The 26115-nt window shown below is 39.6% G+C and overlaps 1 protein-coding gene across 7 annotated transcripts in view; it reads left to right on the top strand.

The window, feature by feature from the left end:
• CLASP1 (cytoplasmic linker associated protein 1) overlaps positions 1–26115 on the top strand; it is a 160727-nt gene that overhangs the window by 77323 nt on the left and 57289 nt on the right. For 4 of the 7 annotated variants that reach the window (XM_069861419.1, XM_069861415.1, XM_069861418.1 and 1 more), the window contains exons 17-20: positions 5–54; positions 1199–1369; positions 10898–11005; positions 14265–14432. In XM_069861419.1, coding sequence (XP_069717520.1) covers positions 5–54; positions 1199–1369; positions 10898–11005; positions 14265–14432 — 497 coding nt within the window. Of the gene's footprint in view, positions 1–4; positions 55–1198; positions 1370–3030; positions 3055–10897; positions 11006–12540; positions 12568–14264; positions 14433–20215; positions 20324–24174; positions 24238–26115 lie in introns of all 7 variants that reach the window. The other 3 variants (XM_069861412.1, XM_069861416.1, XM_069861417.1) reach the window with 3 other exon arrangements.

The raw sequence follows: 26115 nt of genomic DNA, 5'->3' as shown, positions 1-26115 counted from the left end.
CTAGCCGTCCATTGTCTGCCAAAAGAAGTCCTACTGGAAGTACTACATCTAGAGGTGAGAACAGGAGCTGATAAATGTGCTCAGACGTTGCTGAGGAAGTGTGATGGATTAGAATGAGTTTCAGACGCTAATATGCAAAGAGCAACTTTAATCACTGTTTGCTGCTCCTTAAAATGGCATCTTATTATCTAACACTTAATTAGTTTTGTGTTGTACACTACATCCTGTGCATCAATTGCTGATAGAATGGTGCATTTTGAAAGTTAGTAAATCTGTTATTCCTTGCACCTGAAGGGAAGGCTATATAAGCTTTGAAACTTGTAGTCAAGGTATTTTTAGCTGTGCAATAGTATTAACTACTGCTGACACTAAGATATAAAGCTACATAGTCTAGTGGTGCATTAAGCTTTACAGTTTTGTCATTTATTCTCTGTGGTTTCAGCACTTACTGGAAGCATCATCTGCACACAAGTCCTACATTCTTAGATTAGCAATGAGATGGAATTTATTTTTACTGTCAGATGTAATATTCAGATGCAGCTTTCCTGTTCTGAGTAAATGCATACAGTAATCTAAATAATAAATTTTAGTACAGAATATAATAGGTAAAACTTCGTTGGTAGAAGATAAGCTGCCTTCTACACCTGACTAAGATAGGGTTCTGGCTGGTGTGTGTATACAGTACACCCTGCTGAGACATTTCATTCAAGAAGCCTACTTGATTGTGCACACAAATACATGTTTGCTTGCAGCTGAATAGAAAAGCTTCGTGCTTAAGAGGGTGAGCATCGAGTGATGGGAAGAGCAGTCATCATGAGAAGACGAGGCGTTGGGAAGGAAGTTAGAACCTGGACTGAAGGATCTGCAGGTCTAGCCAGCAACTCACAAGCTGGTGATGGGTTCCATGGTTGAACTTTCCCATCATCTCTTTATTACTGGTCTGGCAGCCTTTTTGATCTCAGCATTTAAGTCAGTATCTGATAAAGTTCTTAGAGGTAGCATCAGGTCAGCATTGAAATATCTTTGCAGGCAGTGTGGGGAAGCCCACATTGCCCTGATAAAGCATTATTAGTTGAGGTATTTCAATGCCAGCAGGGAATGTTAAAAATAGTACATTGAACTGCTAGTCAAGCTCTTTGAAGCACACAGCTCAAAAAATTAATCTTCTTTATTCTGGATCTCCCACTCCCATCTGCAGCATCTACAGTAAGTACAAAATCTGTGTCAACACCAGGATCTCTGCAGCGATCCCGCAGTGACGTCGATGTGAATGCAGCAGCTAGTGCCAAGTCAAAAGTGACGTCTTCTGGAGCATCTACCCCCTTCAGTTCTGCTGCAGCCTTGCCCCCAGGCTCATACGCATCACTAGGTAAATCTGCTTGTTCTACTCTTGCAGTTAGCTTTCTTTACTACTAGAAAATTCCTTGTAGTTTTATTTGAATATGAAAAAAACTAGAAGAATGTATCTCTGAGATAGTTACCAGCTCTTCAGGGTCAGTGTGTGATCTCTTGCCCTTTGGGATTAAGGGAAAAATTGCAACAGAACTGACTTGAAGCGACTTCTTAGTTTTTGAATTGTATACTAGTCTGCGTCTCAGTCTTCTCTCTGGGGAAAAGCAGATCTTATTCCGATTCTGGGACATTGTTGAGGAAAGTTACTGCTCAGTTCCTTCTGACATGTCCCCCTGTCTCTTTTCCTTCTCTTCCTTCCCTTCTTTCCTGAAACTGGTTTTCCATTGTTTTATGCTTTGATTAGTACATCTTAGTTGAGTTTTATCACCTTCTGCTTTACAAAAGAGAAAGGTGTAGAAGAAAATCAGCCTTCCTGTTTCACCACATCGGGATATATGTGTATCTGTTCCTTACGCTGACCCTTTTTGAATTATAGTCACATATCACGTTATTCTCTCAAAGCATCATGTATCACTTTCAGGTGCTTCATGATTTCTTATAGCAAAGTTTGCATTTGATCTTTTTCTCCTGGAGCTGCCAAAGAAGGAGGCATGGAGGAGGAAATGTGAGGTGGTGATTGACACCGTATTTGCAAAGCTTCGTCTCGGTTATGGGCAGAGCTGATCATCTGAGCTAATTTCTCATTCTGCTGGTTTCATGCTCATCTAATTCCGGACTTTTCATTGAATTACCCTTGCAAGAAGAAGAAAAATCAGAACTCAGTAATCTTGATTTAAGCTCTGTAGATTGTCTTCACTGAATCAGTTGAAAAGTTGCTTCTCCTTAGCATAGGGCATTTGATCTTTAGTCAGAAAAAATATACTTGGTGAATTACATCCGTCATTTCTGTTGGTCCCTTTGTAGACGGGTTTCTTTCATTTCTGGAATATTTCACCTTGGGTTAAGTATGTTGGTTGTATTTGGTTCAGAATTTGAATTCTTATTCTGATTTAAATTGTTCATACTTCATTCAAGATTTAGATACGTTGCAGTGAAAGCACCACACAGAATATAAAGTTGATCGCATTATAGTGTGTCTTCCAGCTTGCAGATACATCTGTTTTTTCACTTGTGCTACACACTGGCTTCAGTGGCAAAAAATACTTTTAGAAGTCTGATGTAATGAGGAAAAATGGAAGAGGGGGTAAAGCATCTACTAAAGCTGACTTTGTCCTTAAAGCCAGGATACTGAATGCAGTTAGCCTTGCTCTTAAAATAGACTGTAGGAAAAAAGCAAATACACCTTAAGTAATACAAACGTGGCTGCTCCTGAAGTAGTCTGCATCCTTTTGAGCCAGTAGAGACATTAGTCACCTGCATGTTCCTATGAGAGAAATGGTGAGGCAAACAAAAGGGAGTTTGGCCAAGGTTGGTTATTATGGAAGTGAAAATCTGCAACCATGTTCTTCAAATATATTGAGCTTTGTTTTGATGCTCAGTCAACTTTTTTTCATTTCTTTAATGATGTTAATTTTTTTTTTCCATATTTCTGTAGCTAATATATAGTGCCCACCTCTGTTGATGTTACTAATTTTTTCTATTAACCCTTTCCTTATTTTTTTTTTAATTTGCCTAAAGATGGTACTACCACTAAAACTGAGGGTAAGCAGTCTCTTTGTGTAACTGAGGTGTGTCCAGTCGTACCACCCTACCTGGTCTCTGTACTCAAAGTGTTTTATGGTTCTCATCCATGTTCACTGGTGACCTGCATGAAGTGTTGCATGGTTGTCCTGCTCATTTTGATGCCATGGGGTATTCTTCATTTTCTCTTCAAGCTCCTCCCAACTAATAGGCTCTGGTCTACTTTTATGACTTCCGATCACAAAGGTGTATGTGGGTCTCCTTATTATATCACTGCTTTTGGTTGAAGGTGGCCTATGCATAGATAAAACCAAAACCAACCCCACCCCCAAAAATCCAACAGGGGCCTTGTGTTTTCTTGCTGCACAATGTGTAAAGGTTTGCTGTGTTTTTCCATCCAAAGCTCAGGTCACAACTGCCAAATGCTTTCGGGAAGAGACTGGGTAGTGAGAGAATTGAATGAGATGATCACATGGCAGAAAAATGAGGACAGTAAACAATGATCTCTAGGGAAGGAATATTTGATCAACCTCTTTAAACCCAAGTGCTCTTTTTTTGTTGTTAACTTTCTGAGTGAAATGGCTTACATCTAAGACAGTTGGAGGAAAGGCTTTCTTTGCAAGCACACTGAGCCTGCTAGTTTGGGAGTGCTCCCAGTCTGTGTCTCTGGCTCATTGTCAAAGCTTGTTCTTTATTTTTCTCAAGCAAAAAAGTCACTGGGAAATCACTCTGTATGATGCAGACAGGAGTTTAAAACAGGAATGCCTTGTACACGTAATAAGAATATCACACCCCCTAGCAAACCCATTTTATCCAGATCCAAGTCTCTCTTCAAGGGATCTATTACTGTCTTGTGGGACTGTGCTCGTATCCTTGGTGGCTGCTTGTATTTAGTTGTGGTATTTTCAGAAGTGCCACTGTGCCATTGTGACGTATATGGTTTTTTTTTCCCTTTGTATTGATTTATTATTTAGAGGGAAAGGTCTCTACGAGTTTTGGAACTGTCACATAATATTAGTGTTGAGAGATGAGCTGGCTCTGGATGATAGACAGGTGTTTATGCTTTGTGATCTGTCAGTAACAAATATGAAGCTGGCCTAAACACCTGTATGTCTGAATCAAAGGCAAATTTGGTGAAAGTTCCGGATTTTTGTAATAATGACATTTTTTTTTAGTTATCGCTGCCCCTTCCTTTTCCTTTTCTTTTTTTCCCCTCTCTGGTTCTCAAGCTTTTCTATTTTTGGCTTAACTTTGAAGTGCTGAATGTTTAATAATAATTTATGAAATACGCTATGCAGCTCTCAATACTGTCCTAGATTGTAGTAATATTCGTGGAGGCCTATTCCAACTGCTGTCTTCTGGAATACCTTTATTTTTAGTTTATTAAATGCTTTATTGTCACCATGCAGAAGGATGGTGTTTTTTAATTTGAGTAGTTTCTTTTTCAGTTCGAATACATTGGAATCAGATTTGATTTAGTGAAAATCTGTAATAGAAACCAGCAAGTCTCTTGGGGGAAAAGATTGTGAAGTGAATGATCAGAGATGGAGTTTACCATCCCTCTCATATTTTTGCTATAGAATTCTCTTTTCTTGGGGGAGTGAGCATCAGAGATGATTAGAACAACATGGCACACTACAGCCAGATCACTTGAAGGATGAGTTTAATCACTGTTCAAAGTTCTTCATCTTATTTTTCTTTGTTGAGACAGTTGAGTGAAAACCAGCCTTTGTTCAGAATTTGCTGTGCCTTACAGATGAGGGCAGAAAGGTCTTCTGCCAACTCTGATCTTGCAGAGTTTGCCAGGAACTACAGGGAAGGCAAAACTTTATATTCTTGACATAAGTGTGAAAATTAAGGAGGCGGGGGCAGGGAAACAGAAAAGCATCGGCTTGCTCTGGAAATACTTGTGTGTGTGAGAGACACTCTTTGAACATAAAGCAGAAATTCTATCCACAACAGTGCCCCACGTGTTTGGGTTTTTTGCAGGTCAGCAGTAAGTACTTTAAAAGCAAATCCCTTTTGATTTTTGTGTGTTTCAGCTTAATGTTAAATTTGTGGTCTGGTTCCCATCATGGCTTTATTCAGCCACAGTCTAAAAGTTCTGCACCTTCCCCTCAGACGGGAGCCAGCATTGTGCAAACTTGGCATGTCCTGTCTGCTTTGCCCTGAGTTCTCCGTGTTTTGTTTTTCAGCCAGACATCTCAAAACAGGAGCAAGATAGAGTGGGTTATGCTGGTGCAAGAATACAAGTAAAGAGCTGAGTATCGGTCCCTTTTGTTTAAGTAGTGTCATTCCAATTGACAAATGCTCTTGAAATGATTTTCCTTAGGACAAGGAGGCCATACACCTCTTAAGTCTGTGCAGGTCTTCTGCTGCCCCTGTTCTGTGGGGCTGTGTTGTCATGCACAGCACAATGTCTTGATTGCCCAGACCCTTCACATATGGGTCTTTCTTGAACTTCATTAAGAGCTTTGCAGGCAGAAAGCTTGTACTATCTAAACCTGAATAGTTTTGATCAGGACTTCACAGCCACTGCTATACAGTTGTGCCCTAAATCTTTGTTGGCTGTACCTGATTAAAATAAAACCTCAGAAATATTTCTGCTTGTTTTATCATGAAATGTCTTTTCAAGGAATATTTTAAAAAGGTGCATAGTCTTGACTTTCAGTACAGAACAATGGCTCTGGGGGCTTCCGTTATCTGCCTGCCTTTTTTTTTAGTGTGATCACTAAGACAAGCCCTTCAGACAAGCCTTTCCTAAAAGGAGGGAGCATAAGTTCTGGTTTGTCCTGAGAATGGCCAATTTAAAACAAAATCAGCAGTTTCCAGAGTCAGCAGCACAATTTTAGTAGTTTTTATTATTCACCAGAAAGGAAATAAAATCTGGTTTGTTACATTTTTTCAGAGAACTTAGCCTCATAAAGAGTGTTCTGCTCAGTTGGGCATCTTGAGCCTTACCAAAGACTTTGGAATAACGTAAGTTTTAAGAGACCACCATTCATATTTTCTTCTCTGCCTTAAAGCCCTTGCTTGTCATCAAGGGCAAGGGTTGATTCAAAGTTATGAGTGAACATGGTATCTTAAATGGAAATGCTCACATAGGAGGTTTCTTTGTTCTCTTGGTCCATCCCTTTGCAAGTGCTGGCTTGATTTGCCTGTGCCTGTTAGTGTAGGGCAAAGTAGTGCCATTATTGTTCCCTCTGCTTTTGAGGGATTTCCTGTGCAAAACCCAGGGGCAGCATATGCTGATGGTTTCCAGAACAGGTCAAGTGATTCTCAGGGGAAATTATGGCGCAGAGACAGGTCTTATAGCAGTATAGTGTTGGGCACATGCTAAATATGCATGGAAACCATTCCGATGTTTTTTGCAAGAAGTTGTTTGCAGATTTATCTGTAAAGCATGTTTTTAATTGGTGTGTGCGTGTCTCGGATGTCCATGCATCGTTTAGCAGTGACACAGCTAGGGGTGTCCTAGTGGCTCTTTCAGGAATGTGCTCCTCCAAGCAGGAAAAGAAACCGGTACTGAGTAACTTAATTGCATTAACATGATCCATGGAGAGATCATTACCATCCTAATGCTTTCTTATACAACTTGTGTGGTTGTAGGTGTCATTATTCACAGTGTGGAACTGGTTAAACTCAGTTGTGGAGCTGTTATTTCCCATTTCTAGACTATTTGAAAGCCATTTTCTTCCATGTAATATTCAGGCTGGGTCTCACAAAGCCTATGTCTATTCTGAACACTGGGGATGGAGATGCTGTAGTGTCCCCCCAGAGGAGCTCAGAACTATGCTGCTGGATGAAGACTCTTGCAGCACAAAACCGTTACCGTAGAATCTTCCTTTGCTTGTTCCTTTTTTAAAAAACAAAACTATCTTCATAGATCTAAACAAATTTTAGACATTCTAAGGCTGATTCTGATTCATTGATTGTTGTAAAAACTGACGATGACATAAAAAAATTAAACCAAAGCCCCCTTAAAAAATCCACAAATTCACAAATCCAAAATGCTTAACACAGCATTTATGTAGAGTCTCAAAATACTTTCTCTACCAGTGGAGATGTCACATTTCAAATTTAGATCAAGGGCTTTTTTATGGAAATACTTCCATGGTTTTTGGAAACTAGTTGGGGCAGTCTTTATTTGTTCCTTTGCTTTGCTGCTGTTGTCACAATGCAGTAATTCTTTTGAGAGGAGCGAAAGAATAATGATTCTGAAATATGAATTGCTACATCTGCAGTTTGAGCTAGGTAAACAAACTGACTTGAAAGGAAAGAAGTTTTGGGAGGGGAAATACTTGAGTTCAACAACAAAATTATTATCTGAATAACTTATTCTGATATGTTATTTACAGTCTGGCTTGAAATGAGGTTTTCTGTCTGGGGTAGACTGATAGGCATAAAGCCACACATAGCCCTGTGTTCAGATATCTCTTGGATGAGAATGCAGACTTTTGTTTGCAGTTGAAATCTTTAAAGGAATCTTATAGTAGAGACATGTATAGATGAACTTCTATATATACATATTTTACTTGGTATAGTGTATATTAAATACCATGAGATTTTCAAGCCAAATATTGATTTGTCTTACATTACTATAAAGCTAAGAGGTTTTAGGTATCATAAGACTAATTTAAAAGTTGTGCATGTGGGTGAAGATGAGTTAACATATGAAACATTGCATATCTCTCTCTCGTGTTTCAATCTGATACAGATTTGCCTAAAGCAGTTTTGAGTTCCAGTGGGTCTTTTGTTTACAGCTAAAATGTGTACTTGGATAGGAAAAACCTAGCGTCTTAACTGTTGTTTTTTGGAAAGTAGCTTTGAGTGAGTTATTTTGAACCATTTCTATGCAGCAAGTTGTTATCTGTATGAAAAACCAAATACATGGCTTTTGAAGTTACAAAAATATTCAAACCACCTTTGGAAAGTGTATTAACAGCTTATGCTTCAAGGAATACATATAACTGATACCAGGTGGCACTCTTTCCTTGTGCTTGTCTGAAGAATTTGACCTTGAATTTGAGAGGTATTTTTCCCTCTCTTCATGTTTTACTTCATGCCGTAGACGTTAAAAAGTTAAGTTCTCCTGTGGTGAGCTGTTACTGTGCTATCAACGTATTCATACAGTTGCATCATGTTTGTGTCATGAATTTCTAGTTACTGCTATTCCTACTGTTATCTGCACAATGCAAGTCCCGTGGAGTGTTAGTTCAAATGCTTGTCAGCCTTTTAAGGAGCATGAGAAAACCAGGGACTCTTTCTCCTGTTGAAGAGCAGCTCTTCGTCCCACATTGTTCTCTCTGACACCCTTTGGCCAAAGTCAGTGTGCAAATCTACCAGTCAAAAAGGAAGCAGAATTTTGTTCCTGAGCAATCATTCAGAACATACTGAAGTTGGTTGGTATCTATCCACTGACTCCTAGGGGTTTTAAAATAGGGTTGAGCTCTGTATTTCTAATCCTGCTGATAACCATGTTAATCGGTTCTGACTTTTTGGTTCATTTTTCTTTCTTAAAGCCCCCAGAATTGATATCAGATGCTAATCTTGGTTTCTTTTTGTGTATTATGTTAGGATTTGTGTTTCCTGAGGTGTAAGAGTAATACATTACATATTGTCCAGTTTTCTCCTTCTTGAGTCAACTGCTGATAAAGAAAAATAGAACAAAAAAACTTCTCCTCCCTCCGCTGCAAGAACAGACAGTTTTGAGGATCTTGAGTGGCCCGTGCATAAGAGATGTCAAGTCCCTTCTCACCCATTCTTGGCCCGTACATATACAGCAAATGTGGTTTCCAGTACTGTCTGTTACTTTGTGTAATGTTGAATTTCAGCTTGAGTAACACGCCCCTCCCAGGGCTTTCTGTAATGCCCAGGCTTTCTGTTGACCTTCTGGAAAGATGTAAGTTAATTCCATAAGTAGTTCCTAAGGCTTGTCAAGTTTACCTTCTTGTCTTACTCTTTTGTACCCCTGCTGCCTCTGGTGATGCCTTTCTGAAGTGAGGAATGAAAGGAAGCCTTGAGGCTTCCGACAAGAGCATGTTCCTTCTGCTTCCTTCCCTATGCACACCTACTTTGAAGCCTGCAGTGGGGTTTGCGGCAAGTCACATGGTGACTCTGCTCCTCTGTGTGTAGCTGTGTGTCTGCCAGGCTTGCAAGGAATGGGAATGGGCTCGGAGAGAGCTGCAGAGCTGTCTCTGTCTGTGTATCACACTGACCTTTTGTAAGGGGCACGTAATGTCCTAGGGCAGAAGAGATCTGCAGTCTTGCTAAGAAGAGCTTAGCAACCAATTCCACGATTGTTGGACCCACATGGATGTGGCCAGAGCTTGTTTAATGGAGCCAACGGTTAAAGTGGTTCATGTTTTCCTAGTTTTGTGCTAATTATTCCTTCTGTGATGCTTCTGCACACAATTGCATGGACATAGATACCTCTATCTCACCCACTGAGCTCTTTCAAAATGAGGGATTGGGGAAGAGATGTGAAGTACAGCTGTCTTCTAGGCTTTTCCCTGGCAAACAAGGTTAGGCTTTCTTCTCAAAGCTGAGCATCTCCTTTTCACTTTGTGTCTGTGAGAAGCTTGCAGGCCATGTTATGAATATTTTGATACATCAGTGAAGAGCAGTGCTCTCAGTCTGTTCAGCTTGGTTTGCTTACCATTGTCTTGTCCTGCATGTGTGCCTTACATGAAGGGATTTTTTTGGGTGGGAAGTATGTATGTCCCTGTTCGTATTTCCCTATATGTTTATGGTGGAGACAAAGAGTAGGAGATGAATATCTATAACCAGTGGGTACACTTGCCTAAACTTTTCTCTTCCATGTTGTGGGTTGTTTTTTTTTCCTTTTATTACTGTGCCTGAAACTTGAAGTCATCCTCTGAATGCAGGCTAGCATTGGCATTAGTCCTGAGAAACAGCTTCAGAGTTGGCTGAGAACAGTTGTTTAAAAGTGCTGATGGAGGCTTTCTTTGTGTTGCTCTTAATTATCATTTCTTTCCCATTAACTAGAGACAGATAATTGAAGCTTAGCACTGGAAAGAACATTCTGTAGGAAACTGCCCTGCCCTGGAAGGGGATGAACTGATGACCTCGTAAGCTTTTTCTAGCTCAAATTTCTGTGGCTTTTTCATGAGGAAAGGACAGAAAAAGGACCGAGAACACTTTGAGACTTTATATGCATTCTCTGCTTAAATAAAGAGCAGACACACAGAATAATTTTTCCACAACATTGATTGTGTTAAATGGGACTCTCCATTACAAGTAAAGTTATACTGATCTCGGGATAAATATGAGGGATCTGTAAACAGCAGGGAAAATTCAATGAGCCTGAAATAAAAGCATAGTCAGGCTGTGTTGACAGACTCTCGCAGGAGTGCATGCCAGCCTGCACACATAGAGCAGGATATAAAGCACTGAACTGCTAATTGGAAATCTCAGCGATGGAATTTGTAGGGGCATCTGTCACGCCAGCCTCTGGAAGGGTGATCATCTTGTCAGAAAGTAATAATTGGATATGGGAAGCAGCATTTAGGAAGCTGAAGTTTTTTGTTGTAAATCCTTTGTAAAGAAGCTACTATACAACAGAAGCAAAAGCTGTAGAGAGGTAATATTTTTAATTAAACTGGCGGATAGTGTTATAGAAAGCAAAGATTTTTTCAGACCCGTGGACCTTGACTCTGTTTCCGCTTCTTTCCCTGTGTCTCAGCCAGTCTAATGAAAGATGTTGCCTCTCCCTGTAAAGTTTTTCTTTTGTACCCTGGTTAATTTTGTGTGTAGCAGCCGTGCAAGCATAGAACAGCATGTTAGAGGCTGCTGCTTTTGGATGAAACCTTTTAACAGTCTGCTTGTCTTTGCATTCCTCCAGGTCGGATTCGTACAAGGAGACAGAGCTCTGGCAGTGCCACAAGTGTCACCTCGATGCCTGCTGATACCCGAGGCCGTAGCCGGGCTAAAGTAGTTTCCCAGTCCCAGCGTAAGAAGTGTTTTATTTTTGGGGGAGGAGAACAAATAGCTAGTAATACGTTTCTCTTGAATTGTGATAGCATCAGCTGAAGATTTGGCTCACTTCTGCCAAATAACATTTGGACCTGTAATAAAGCAAGTCCCTGTTCAGCCCTCGTGTGCCTTTGTTAACAAGTAGGGCCCCAAATCTGAGAGCTTCCTTGCTGCTATTTTTTAACCAGTTGCACAACGGAATTTCACGTTGCTGGGATGTGTAGGACTGAACTTGTCCTGGGTTTCTCTGAGACACCCTCTGTGTCTGTAGCTGACTGCTGTCCTGGGTTCTTGCCCTGCCAAGCTTCTCCTGCCTATGTGACTGTACTTCTGTATGTGTAACACGTGAGCTGTCTAAGTTAATGTAATTCAGTATCAGTTTAAAATAGGACATTATCTATTTTGTGTAGATATGGGGAAGAGAGTTCTGCTCTTTGATTCACATGACACATCTGCACTCTTTAGCTTCTGGGCAAGGCATGGTTTTCCCCTAGGAGCTGAGCTGTACATAAGGTGCTGTTGCTTATTTGTCATGTGTATCTAAAGAGAATTTTGTCACTTGAACTTCAAAAGGAATTGGGGAGAGAGAGAAAATCACTTGTACTTTGGGGACCTTCAAGCCTGTGGGTAAGAGGAGATGGGGTTTGTGGAAAGATATGTTTGTTCTGAGGACTTGTCTTGCTTTGCACCCTTAGTTAAAGCCTTTCTCTGTTCATGCTGTCATTGCTTTGCTCTGTCATGGTGGAGGGATGGGGAAGCAGTTTATAGCATTGTGTTAGGCTGGGAGAGCTGGAGAGAGTAGTATGTTCAGGATGAGGCCAAATGGAACTCTTTACATTGAAGTAACGAAAGAATTTGGGCTTTGGAATTCTGATATAAATTGATTTCTTCATTTTTGAACCTAAAAATGATCCAAAGCCAGAAATGACCTTTTTTCCTAAATTTAGTTTGATGAAAAAAGATCAGACCAGATGAGACAAATCTCAGAAGTATTTAAAGAATAGTTGAGTATCCAAAGATTATGGGCTTAGTTTTTCATATTATGTCATATGAAGCATTATGATGGTCACATCTGAACCTGCTCCCTTGATATAGTTTCCTGAATCTGGATTCCAGCCTAGCCCAACCAGATGTGATCTTTATCCTTAAGATGAATGTTGCATGAAACAACTTATAAATTCAAACATAATACAGTCACAGGATCAAATTCTCCATGCCCACACAGTGGATAATCCTGTTGCAATTTTGCAGACTGGGCTGGGGTGTGACTTAGAGCAGAACTCGGGTGTCAGTGAGTTGGTTGATATTTAGCTAAGCAGCTGATCAACTGTGGGAAATGTAGTTGCATCTGCACATTAAGTCACTGCATTATGCAGAGGCTTTAGGAGTGACATGTTTGTGAATAAATCTGCCTGTATTGTGTATAGCATAAACCGCATGCTGAACGCTGTATTGTCTTGCTGTCTTTTAATCCACTTTTTGCCTGTCCTTTGGTCTGCCCTCATAATGAAGGATCCAGATCAGCTAATCCTGCTGGTGGTAAGAAATGTTTTCCCTTTCTTGTTTTCTCATGTTGCTTCCTTCACATTTTTTAACTGCTAAGCTTCCCTTGCTCTCTGCTAACTGTGAGACTTAAAAAACCATTTTCTTAAAGTCATAAATCCAAATGTGTATAGCAAATGATTTTGCTTTCTCATAGTAATCAAACATGGTAAGCGTATATTCTGCATATTGAAGCTGGCTCATTGCTGCATCGCAAACCCCAGGTGCTAAATTCCTCTTCCAGTTCAGTGCAACTCTGCTGACATCAGTGAGATTGCAGCAGTGTCACTGAGAGGAGTATTTGCCTTAGGGTGTGGATGCTGTGTGTGAGTCTGGCATCTGTCACAAATGTTCTCTCTTTTTTGGGAGGGAGCCAGCACCACAAACAGTATTGGAGTTTGTGGTTTAATTGCTTCGACTTTGTCCAAGAAATTAGAGGGGCAAGTAAGTTAAAATAATACATGTGTTATGGTATTGTCCATCAGACTAGTGGAATTGCCTATCTTCTTAAATTAAGGCAGAAGAACGCCTGTCATAATAGTATCTGAAACTGAAATTTCTGTGAGATGAGTGGGTACTTTTCCCAAAGAAGCCTACATGAATGTTGGTTCATATCGTGGGCTGAACTGCTTATGTTCTTGCAATCTTTTCAAATATAGTTTTCCTGGGTATTTTAGCAAACAACTTGAATGTTAGGAATGGCAATGTTGGATGCAAATTTTCAGTGACTGTTACATACCTGAAAAAGCAAAAGAGAGTCTTGAATCTATTACTCCCATGGTTCTTTGAGGTTACCTTTAAGCTTGCCTTACTTAATTTTTAAACAATATACCAAATGAAGATCCACAGGAAAAAAAAAAAATTATTCAGCTCATTGACTATTTCAGATTGGAATGTAAGCATATAAATAAAAGTTGGTTAGTAGACTGTCTTGCAGACACCATGGCTTAGAAGAAATACAAACTTGCCACAGACTATCCAAACAGACAAGGAAAAATAAAACAGGCCAACTACTCATACTCAATTTGCTAAATTTTTTTTCCAGCTGTAAACCAGCTAGCTTAGATTTAACCAATGAGACCTAAGTAAGCCAATATCTCTACCAGTGTGACAGGCTTGCTTGGTTTACCCTTACTGTGCTGACCTGCTGCTGTTGAGATTTTTTTTTACCTGTTCAGGTTTTTTTTTTTTCTGTAGATTTTCTTCACTGGATTACTGCAGGAAGGTAATGCCACCACTGCAGTGTAGTATGGAGAATACCTAAGCTACCTTGCAAAAGGTTACCTGTGCCAGCTTGCTGTAGCATAACAGTCCACACAGGCTAATTTGCATTGCCTTGTGAGGAGGTGAAGCAGCCTGTGAATTCCATGCTGGTGCAGCAAGGCTGCTCCTGGCACCTCTGCAAGCTTGTGTAAAGCCAGCTGCGGGAATTCACACACTGCAGTGTCTGCTTTAGTCTTGATCCCAGCTGAGCAGTGTGGTTCATATAAGTAGGGTTGCTAATGTGCCACTTTTGATTGTCCTTAGATTCTCCTTGGTCCTTTTCAAACGCCCATTACTTTTCTGAGTGATTTGGATCAAATTCTTAGATAGAGCTGATAGTATTCCAGTTTTGCTGTCAGAGTATTTAATATCTAAAGGGTTTTTAACTGTCTTTCCCCCCTCTCCCTCCTTTTTTTCTGGTTCTCTTCTAGCTGGTAGCCGGTCTAGTTCTCCTGGTAAGCTGCTAGGAAGCACCTATGGTGGCCTGAGTGGTGGAACATCCAGAGTCCAGCCAATGCCATCATCTTCAGAGAAGCGCAGCAAGATCCCTCGAAGCCAGGGATGCAGTCGAGAGACAAGTCCCAACAGAATAGGACTAGGTAAGAATAATCACTGCAGTTATATGCTGCTCAGTGTGCTTGAAAGTGGGACCACCCTGTTGACTAGGAAACTGTTTACATGTTACTCTTACTCTTCTGAGTTTTTTGGCTGGCAAGTTAATATGATTGTGGTTTGTTGGAAAGAAATTTTAATTTTTCAGGTTGAGCTATATTTTCAAAATAGACCTAAAGGTGTCATAAGATGCCTTCCATTTGAAATGCAGTATAAGCGATGTTATTAGATAGGGCAGCAAAAACAGTTGTCGTGAATAACCATTGCAGCAAAAGTATCTCATTTGGCATCAGCAGCTTATTCCTGAAATGATTTGAGCAGTCTTTATGTTCAGTTGGAATCAAGGGCAAAGAGCACCTTCTTGGATGATTTTAGTAATTTTTGCAGCTTAAATGGTTTGCTTGTTTGATCTTCGATATCTTGGAGCCACTTTCTTAGGTGGCATTTTACGCTTACACTTTAATTACTGTGCTTCCACTATTGTTGTCTTCGTGACTGTTATATAAATATTGTATAATAGTTTTTATTTTCAAATTTATCAGCAGACATTTTTTTAAGTCAGGTGAGTAAGCATCATTATATATAAACTTTTGTGTATCTGAATTGAGCTGGAAAGGTATTCGGTGTGTTCTGTCTGAACGAGCAAATATTTTTTTTGAAATGGAAACTACTTCAGAAGTTTGAAGCTTATGTAGAGGAAAAACACTCAAAATAGTACTTTTTCTATATTATTTTATATCTCTAAAGAGTTTACTAGTAGGTTGAAATTGAAATATCCTTGTCAATTAAGTACTAGCTATTGCTTTAGTAGTTGTACTTTAAACTCAAGTTAACTTCCTTTTTTAGAATATGTTCTTAATAGAGAAGTATCTTATTCACTCTTCAAGTATATTGAAATGATTTTAAAGCAACTGAGTGCATGTGCTGTCATAGTTTATAAAAATACTGAATGTTGATTGTGATTATTTTTCCAAATTCAGGGTTCCTATCATGTCTGATCTATTGTGTGGCTTCTGTATTAATACATTGTGTTTTTGTGTTCATTGCTTTTAAATGTGAAGTGCCTCCCAAATATTAGAGGCAATTGTTCTGCTATCATTGTGCAGAAGGATATTGTTATTAGGAGGAAACAAAGAATGATGGATAGTACCATCACATTTGCTTAAGCTGATCATCACATTTATGTAGTCTGATTTGAAACAGTCTTCAGCATCCGATGGGAAATTGCCATGTGTAAAATCCTCACTCTTGGGTTGCCTGCTTTCAGGTATATTATGGAAGCCTTGAATTCTTCTGAAAGTCTAATTTGTTACCTCGTTGCTCTGATGTGCTCCTTGTGAACACAGTCAGTGCTTGTTCTTTGGGAGTGGGAGAGAGCTCCAACAAATCTATTGGATGTGTGGCTTCCACCTATGCTCCCAGGTGGTGGCCACAGTCTGCTCTTTGAGGCTGTTCTGGGAGCAGCAGAGTCTGACACTTGTGGTGCCTTTAGCACTTGGTTGGATCTTGAAAATGTTAATACTGGCTCGAATGGAGACAGCACTTGAGCTGTCATCTTTATAGCATTATTCCTTTGTATTTATTACTTAGTAACATAGTAGCTAACAGTTTTTATGCTTTCTTATTGTGTTGCTTCAGTCCCTATCTTTCCTTGACATCTTTTCATTTGTTCCTTTCATTAAATAGACTCCCACTCACCTTGGCCCTAAGTCTGTAAATAGACTGGTTCAGAGTCTATCAGGAGAGTGCTTGAGCACACGTATGACATCAAATGTAGAAGCAATACTTTGTGGGATTTGTGGTATTATTTATATATTTGATACATGTGTTCACGCCGGGGCTAAAACACCTCTTAAGTATGTAGTTGCATTGCAGTGCAGTGAGTGTGGAACCATTGTAAAGACCAGGCTTGTAGAAACAGGTGATTCCTGGAGCCTGTTCTTAACTCAGCCACTGGCTTGTGTAGTTTTTGCAGAGGTGGCTGGGAGCTGCAGCCAGACCAGTGCTGTGTGGCTCCTTGCGTGCAGTGGGGCTTTACACAGGAACCATCTGCTGGAGTTTTTCAGGCACTTCTGGGGCAGTGGCAAGCTAGTAGAGTCTCTGCATTTGGATGCCTGTTAGCACCAGTACCTTGCTGCTAGCTTAGATTTACGTAATGACCACAGGTATCCAGCTGTTTTGGTGTGCTGGAAGTGTTGAAGGGTTATGTTGTTTTCCTAGAGGCAGCATGAGGCACATCTGGCCTGCTGAGATCATCTCTCTGGCTCTGCTCTATGGCACTCGGCAGTTTTAAGCTTGCCTGTGCTGCCTGCTCAGTGGTGATACCCTGTTGGGGAAGGAAAAGTATAGTCCACTTAATATCAAACTTTTCTTTGGGCCCCTTGAAGGAGACATCAAAAAAGGTGATGTCCATTTCCCGTGGAATGAAAGTTTATCTGCTTGAGCCTAATCCTGTGGGACACTCAGGAGATGGTGTAGGTCTGCAGGGAGTGAGAGATTTGAGATTGTCAAATTGTTTGATTGTCAGATTGTTTGAGTTTCTCCAGAAAGTGCAAAAGACCCAACTGGTTATTTCATTTCATGCAGCAGCACTTGTTCTGTTGGCGTTATGCTGTGTGTTTATTGGAAAGCTGAAGGCAGTTCCTGACTTGCTTCTACTGGGTGTACCCAACTGCAGGAGCTTTCCTTTGGCTGTTATGGTAGTGTTTACAAGCTCTTTAAAATGCTTGTGTTGCTGTGAGAAGAAATTTCTGCTGAGTTTTAGTCTCCACTTAAGCATTATTAAAAATCACACCCCAATGAGATACAGGGTTCTTCCAAGTGGCAGATTAGTTAACGGGCTCTGTTGAGTTCTCCTGGTAGCGTTTGTATCTGTTGGGTTCCACTGGTGCAAGACAGCCCAATATTTTGTTTTAATAATTATGTGAACCACATCCAACTGGTCTGCTTTTCCAGATGAAACTGTTAAAACTTTAAATGTATAAGGCACATCTGGGAAGTTGGGACTTGACTGAAAGCAACACACTTTGGTACTGTTCTGGGCTCTCAATTCAGAGCTGGCTGTGGGCACGCTGTCTGCTTCCATCCTGCCTACTCTTTTAACCAGTTTACTTAATTTCTGTCTGACTTTCAGGGGTTAGGAATTCTGAAATTGAAACTAATGTCTCTCTTCTCTGCCTTTCCTGCCTGCACTGCAAAGACAGGCTGCGACTGTATGAGAGACTTGTCTGACACTGCTGCCTCTAACTGCTGGCAGTGCCCAAAGAAAGTGCTCTGAACAGCTGATACCCGATCTTCTCTACACAGCACAGCAGTAAAAATGTAGGGCAGGTGCCTGGGAGTCCACAACAGACATATCATTCAGTTCTTTCCAATCCATTCCTTTTCCCCTGCTTTTGTATTTGTATCCAGTAAAATGCAAATCTTTTGTTTGACTGTTACTCATAAGGTACCCAGTGTTCGGTTTTGGGTGCCCTGTTTGTGCAGTCAATATTGTGCTTCAACTGCAGCATTACCCTACAAGTCTGTTCTCATGCAGTTAAAGTGCATTTTCTTCATACTTCATGCGGTTGCTGTTAGCTGTTATGGAAGGAGAGATGTATTGAGTGCATCCATTAAACTGTTTCGTTTAATCGTTCGCATCTCTCCCCCACTAAAGAGCTTTACTACTTTTAGTAGGGTTTATTATAGAAAAGATTGATGGATCTTCTCTACTTAAGAGAAAAAAATTCTTGTGCAAACCAGATGTGAAGGCTGCCATTATTTACATATAAGCATGAGACCCAAGAATGAGAAATTTGCTTCTAAAGTGTTCTCAATTTCAAGCAGGTATTTCTCTGGAAGACTTAAGTGTTACTTTCACCTGTAGTTCACGTGTCAGCTTTTTTCCTTGTACATCTGAGGTGGGCTTATTGTACTCATGGACCCTAATTTCATTCAGTTCATATTACGTGATCAGTCCTATTTATTATAAGACCATTTAACTTGGAAGTTGTAGACATTATAGCGATCAACTTGCTCAGTAGCTCATCTTGTGTTGTCTGACATCAAAGTTCAACCATTGGAACCATTAATTCATCTGAGAGATATCAGCTGGGTTTTGCAAAACTAGGAAGGATTTGTCAAACCAAGAATCTGGCAGTAGCCTGTTTGAATTTTAAAGACTAAATATGAAAGTTTCTATTTTGTTCTGTACTGTTTTCTTCGGAAGGATATTAGTAGATCCAGGGTCTGTGAGCTCACAGAAACACTGTAGGGGAACTTCATTAGCCTGAGTCTAGGTTTTTAAGTTCTGTAAACAAACCAATTGAGCTTTAGAAGTATATATATATTTAATGAAGTGTCCAAATGGCACCACTTTTATAAATATAAGGATAGCGTTCAAGTATTAGTATAAAGCAGGTTTGTGTTGTATGTGTGTGCCTCTGCTCCTTTGTCATCAAAGCTGCTCAATTAGACTTTGCTCCATGTGTTGGACAATTCCTTAAAGGCTTTTCCTGAACACTTAAAATATGCTACTGCCGTTTCAAAACAACAGAGGAAATCCCTTTTTAGTCATTAAATTCCTCAAGGTAAACTTGTAACAGTTAACTGCTATTCTTTTACCTGAGAAAACATTGTATTATCTACTGGGCATAAAGCTGCAAACATCTTTCGTGTCTAAGTGCACAGAATGTGCAGAGGGATAATACAGTTTTAAATACCTAAAATGCTCATTGTATAAAGTCATAAAATCCAAACCCTTGATGTTGAGAGACCTTTTAAGGGCCTAGCTCTGTTTTTCCTACTTGGACAAAACTTTAGCTAAGGGCAGTGGGATTGCTTTTTACTATGAGAGCAGCTTAATCTTCTATCTTCTACTTTGCATTTGGCCAAATGAAGAGTGAGCATATGAGGAGTTCCCATGACACAGTTGCCAGGAAGGAGCCTTATTAGGTTGTGGGAGATTGAACACTTGATAGGTGCCAGACCGAAGATGAGAGTCTTCTTCATGTAGGGTTTTGTCAAAGTAAGGAATATAATTTAAAGCTACCCTAAGTACACAGATGTCTCAATCTGTGTGCATATAAAACCATAAATATAAAGTTTTAGAAATGTTTGAGCAGCAGAAGTTAAATAGCTTCTGTGAAAGATGTGAACCTGCTGCCGTCTTAAAATTCAAACCACTTTTTAACCTGTCTTTCAGGTATTCAGGGTCTAAATGCTTTTTCCCAGTATCTTTCATTGGAGAAAAAAATGTCTCTGCAAGTCTGTACAATACACCTTTTATCCTTAGGATAATTGTTTGTGGCAAAATTATCCTTGTGAAAAACAAATCTATGTAAAATTGAATCTTGGTATTGTGACTACATTTAAAAATTTTGACCTGGTTAAAAACATTGCTGTTTTGTTCCAGCAGGATGTTTATCTTTTAATTAAGGAAAAAATATTCCAGAAGAGTTTCTTTTAGCTTCATCTGCTTTGCGTGTTTTGTAACAGTAGAGCGCCCTTAAATGATTGAAGATTCCTGCTCTACTTGAATAACAAAACTTGAATTGCTTAAGAAAAAAGCAGACTGTCAACCAGACATTTAATGCTGCTGAAACTTCACATCGCAAACACAGCTCAGCATGTAAGGTAGTTGGTTTGTAAAGAGCCTGAACAGGCTGCTGCAAATTATAATTACTAATGTACTAATTACCGTAACTAACAGAAATGTGACTTGACTTTGAGCTTTCTGTCCTCATTAAACTTGTTCACCTTCTCTGAAACTCTCCATGCTGCATGCTAGCACGGAGCAGTCGTATCCCCCGACCCAGCATGAGTCAGGGGTGCAGCCGTGATACCAGCCGTGAGAGCAGTCGAGATACAAGCCCTGCTCGGGGCTTTCCTCCACTTGGTGAGTACATGTAGGCATTGGAGCTTTAAGGGTCAATTTTTTTCCTCTTTTTCCCTTGTTCTGATTGCCCTTTCAAGACACTGCCAGGTGGAATGAGCTTGTTTCCTGTCTTCTGTTAGATTCCTGACACACTCCCCGTTTCCAACCCTGTTTCCTTTCTGTTTTCTTCTGCATGCTTCAATTCTGGTTCTCAGCACTTCACCGTTAGCAGGAAAGTAGTTTAGGTTTTGAACTTCAGTAATTTTTAGTTTCATTAAACCAGCTTATATGGGGCTGCTGTGCTTCACTTTACAGCACTGATGGAAATACGCAGGAGAGCAAGCTGCTGCTTTCTAGGTCATGGTGAAGTAGTCGGTAGTATCGTAGACTGTTGTTGAGTGATTCTAATTATTCCATGATGTGATTTTCTTACAGCTAAGTACTGTGACTGTATGTATTTTCTATACTAAATTCTTCAATAGAGATAGAAGCTCTTTTCTGTAGAGGTTTTACATGACATTGTCAATCATCAGTTAACAATTTGCACATGCCATTTTGTAGGATACTTTTTCAAACAGCCTAAAATGATGGAAAAGTCCGTTTTAAGGGAGTTTCATTAACGTGCACTTTAAATGTACAGTAAAAATGGAAGATATGCACACTTAGAATATCCAGGACTTTTTCTGCGCAGTGATGGAAACGTTTAATGTTTCTAATCAAATACCATAGCATATATTCAACCAAATACGTTACTTGTATGAAAGAATTGTTTGTTATCTCAGACATAATGAAATATAGTTGATCTCCAGACCCTCTTCATTTATGTACTGATTTCTTAGCTGTGCATGTGGTATTAAAAGTGAGAAGGAAGCTCTTACAAATGTCATCAAGGCTGAAGAATGGTACTACAGGATCTGTTTTGCACATAGTGACAAAAAAAAGGTAGATGTACTGTGTAAGTACAATAGCATTTCAGGCTTAATTCTGCAACTTTAATCCAATAGTGAGAAAAGGTTATGAAAAATAGAGAGAGATGGGCAAAATTTTCCTCTTTGGTTCTCATACTGTTAATATACTGTACTTGAATCTTTTAAGCTTAGATATATGATGTCATTATTGATTTGGCCGTTGGTGCAGAGGCTGATTGTCTTCATCTTTATGAAATCATTGGCAAAAATTCCATTGATTTCAGTGGTGCAGAGTGAAATCTTCAGTTTTAATACTGGAGAGGCTTGGAGGTTCTAAACTTCATTGTTTTGAGCTTTAAAATAATCTGTTTCCATTATCTGTAGTATCTCAATTTTTGGTGAAAAATAAGGAGTTCGACTTAGTGTTCAGAACTCAGTTCATAGCTCTTTAAGATAAATAGATTAACTTTGTATTGATTAGATGAAGCCATGAAGAGATACACAATTGTAGCTCATTTTTATAGTTACCTGCTTAGCTTCAATTTTGGATGAAGCTTTTTTTCTCAAGCCAAAGTGTTTAAGCAGGGTGGATGTTGGGGTTAATTTGTCAGTGTTCTATGTCATTGTGCTGCGTTTTATTTATTGAAGTGAAAATACAGGAATTAAAATAATACCTTGAGCCTTTGTTCTGAAAAATAAATGCAGTATTACCAGAATCACTGTTGGTGTGAATTTTGTACACCAACCCCACTGAGTGTAACTGCTATGCTGACTGTAAAATTTCAGTTGCAGATCTCTGTTACACTGATTGTAACAAACTTCACTGTGGGGAGATGCTAATTTCCTTTTAGCTCGTGATATATAATTAGAAGATTATTGCATTTCTAGAAATACATTGTTATTAAAAGTCATGAAGGTGAGGAGGAAGTATCAATGTAATAGTAACCCAATAGAGTTGTTACCCTGTTGTCATTTTTCTTGTGTTTTCAATGAAGTGTTTTAAGCTCAGACATGTTCATGAACTTGTTAATTATGTAGAGTGTAATTAATCTGAAAGAAATTGATATATGTCAGTTTGAGACAAAACTATAAGACTCTGTTGCAGTATTTCTAGCACCCAGTTAATCTGGACGTTAATGCTAAAATAATATAAACCTAATCTGCATGGTCTATTTTTGCTCGTAAAGATTAACTTATATATTAGTGAATTATACTTAAGCCAGCTGTATGCAAGCAGATTCTTGTATTTAATAGTGTTATGGTCAATGTCAACACTGACATCCTGACCTTGCAAATTGCTCTGCTTTGTTTTGGGGCTGCTGTGCAGGTATGCGTGTCCGTGCACCAAACGTCTTGCTTCCTAAGTTAGGGAACACCAGTGAAGAGTCACTCTACACTCAGCCTCCTTGCAGAGATGTGAGATTTTCTTTAAATTGTTATTCTGCTTTCTTCACGGGCCTTGATCTGGCAGTGACATCCACAGGGGCACGGCGGATGGCTCCAGAGAAAGCAATTGCAAGCTCAGAATCTTAATTTTGAGGTTCAGACCATAATAATGCACTGAACCTGCAAATGTTTCATGAGTTACCTATGGTGTCAGTGGGATTGTTCTCTTGAATAAATGCATGAATTCTCTGTAGTTAAAGACAACATTGCATATTCTGTATAGCTTTTAGTCAAACTCTCACAGCTGGGAAAAAAAACCCCAAAACCTTAAATTTTATTTCTCTAGCTTTGCAGATTTCTACTTTATAATTATAGTATTTTTTTTAATGAATGCTTTGTCTGAAACAGGAGACTTAAAACTTTGCCTCTGCACATATATATGCATAATTAACAAAACCTATTTGTATTAGAAGGTGCTTCTGCTTTGTTTTTTCAGTTTCTCGGTTGTACTAGTAATGATGTTAAAGCAACAAGGCCTTCAGTGAGTCTATGATGATACTCAAATGAACAATCAGTTTCTTGGGTCAGTTGCTTTGAGCTAGATGAGCCTGTCACTGCTAGACACAGGAAAAGCTCTTTAGAAAAACTGTATTTCTGTAATTTGGAAATGGCTGGACCAGCTTTCCATTTGCTTTTATAAAGAACTCACCTTTATGTTGAATCCAAGAGCTGAAAAACTCTCCAAAGACATTTTGTGATTCATGTGCTGCTGACAACTGGGAATTGAAGTGGGAGCTGTATTTGGCTTAAGCTTTTCTGCTACTGTGTGCCCCGTTGCTATTAACAGTTTGTATACATGTGCTGTGATTCTAGATAGGTGTATGGTATACATATTCAGATTATCTGTGCATGTATGCACTCAAATTCAAGAAACATGTATGCAAAATCTGTTAAAAGCAAGAGACTTCTGGTCGTAGCAAGAGTTACGATGTGTGTACCTGTGTTTACCTGGAAAAAAGACAACCCAAAGACCTATATATGGTGGTTGACTGACCTCCCTGTATGACTCTTTCTACTTCTGTGGTTACTCATTCTCTTTGTTAATGTTTTTTTTCATGCATAGGCTAGAATGTTGTGGAAAAACACCTGCAAGCACAATTCCTACCCATTCATCATGGCTTCACTTTGGGGTTTAGATCAAACATATCTAAATCCTGTTCTGTGGTTAATGTGCTCCACGTTCTCGTGATGGCTGTCTTCCAGATCTGTGGGTCTGGAATGTGACTGATGTGCACTGGGTTTTTTTCTGAACTGCACCGGGTTTGGGACTGTTACAAATGAGTTTTGTCATGCATCGTGTTTACGGTCACGGGGAAAAGGGAGGAAGCTACAGATGGAGGTGTCGCTGTGGGGCTTGCACTGTTATCTGTTATGCATTCATATACAGCGTCATTTCCCCGTCGCTATAAACACCTTTACTGGTAGCGGTCACACGCATCCCCTTTGGATTGTGGCATTTGCTGTCTTGGGTTAAATGTGTGTTAATCCTGTGGGTGTTGCCATTCCTTCTACTTGCAGCTTCTCGACGTCATTCCAGGTCCACTAGTGCTCTCTCCACTGCTGATTCTGTTGGGCAGTCAGGTGAACAAGCGCTAACTGCATGAATCCGCTTCTTATCCGTAGTCTTGTTTTACACCATCTTAACATTTACCGTCATGTGCATCAGCCAGCACTTGGCATGTGCTTCTCACTGCTGTGGGGTTTTCTGTTCTGTTTTGCTCAATGTGGCTTTTTGTTTTGAATTTCATTTATTGGATGTTTTTAGTTTTATATATTTTAGGAACGTTGTGAGCAGTGTTTAAACAAAGGGTGATCCAGGGCTTTCTCAATTCTCCTGTAAATTGGATCAGTTGCACAGCATGGGCTAAATCCTACTGATGCAGAGTACTTGCAGCTTCTGTTTGTATTTCATCTTTAGCAGCGTAGGTGTTCCCAGTACTTAGGACTGGATCCCAGTGAGTTTCAGCCCATTTCTTACTAAATATTATGGACTGAAAGTACGTTGCGGGATCCTCTCCAAAATACACAAGAGCAGCAAGAATTAAGCACCTGATGAGCTTTCAAAATGAACTTTGGAGGATAACAAGTGCTGACCCATCCTTCATATAATTCTGAAGGCCTTGTCCAAAGTACAAGGAAGTTGTTTAAAAGATGACTCCCTCAATTTCACTGAGCTTTTGCTTCAGGAGATTAATGCTTGCGTATAAGGAGAAAAACTGCAGATTCCAGTGGCTTCTTCCTCACCTCTGGATTCACAGTTGCGGAGAACCTGTAAATCCTCTTGGAATCAGGATATTTCACTGAGAGTCGTAAAAAGAAATGAATGAGGGCTGCAAGGTTTGGGTCAATAAAAATTTAGTTGTGGGGACAAAGATCGTGTCAAAGATGAGTGAGAGCTTCAGTGTTTGCATGGAGGCTGAAAATGCATAAAGAATTAGTGCTGCTGTAACTTAATTAACCCCCTTCAGGTAGGGAGTGAAAAATATCCTGTTTCTCTTAATTCTAGTTAACTGGCTGTCACTTACCTAAAACTCTCAAAACATTTTCCTTGTCAGCTTGCTAGGCAGAAATAACGCAAGTTGAATTGGCTTTCTAGCATTTTTCAAAGTGACAATTCCAATAGTCATTTAACAATAATAATTGAAAAGATTAAAAAAAAATACCCTCAATTTTAACACATATTAGGGCTTTGTTTGCATTCAATGTCTTTGATAGTCACTTCAAGCTTGGCTCCTGTGGTTTGGTACAAAGCATATTGAAGTAGTATATGGGTACTTGTGACCTAAAGAAGGCAAAAAATCTCCCTGAAAATGTCAGAAGTGGGCCAAAAATGATGGTTGGGAGTTTTCACCAGGTTTGTAACTAGTATAATGGATCTAGGCAGGGAGACAAGGGAATATGGCCAGAGCACACTTTGCTCATTTCTTGCCCAGTAATACTGGGTTTGCTTGCACTGGTTATTCTTGGAGGCAGATATGCTCCCAGCCCCGTGTTAGAGATATGCTGAGGTCTCTCCTCAAGTCTAAGTTCTGCACTCAGGTATGGCATCAGTGTCCTGAGGAGAAGCCCAAAGGGACTTGGGTGTTAAGAATGTAAAGATTACTGAAAGAAGTATTTTGGGAAATTCCTTATAGCCATGGAGACAGATAACAGCAAGCATGACGCAATGTACTTAATTTGTTAAAAAAGCTCCATTTTGTTTCTTTATGCTGGGTATTTAAGCTGATCTACAACTGAATTACTTTGTCATTCTGTTATTCATTTTATAAAAAAACCCAAACTATCTTCCCTTTTCTAATGTAATACTAAATTAACGTGAAAACAAATGACAGTGGTGTTTTTGATGCTATGTTATTTCAGAAGTTAAAGCCAAGTTCTGATCTCGGTAACAGTTGAGTAATGTTACTGAGTTGGGATTAAATATAGAACTGATTCCAGAACTTGTCTTAACATTTATTG

The sequence above is a fragment of the Phaenicophaeus curvirostris genome, chromosome 7 (genome assembly GCF_032191515.1).
Source record: "Phaenicophaeus curvirostris isolate KB17595 chromosome 7, BPBGC_Pcur_1.0, whole genome shotgun sequence".
Lineage (NCBI taxonomy): Eukaryota > Metazoa > Chordata > Aves > Cuculiformes > Cuculidae > Phaenicophaeus > Phaenicophaeus curvirostris.
This window is presented reverse-complemented; position numbering and strand designations above follow the sequence as displayed.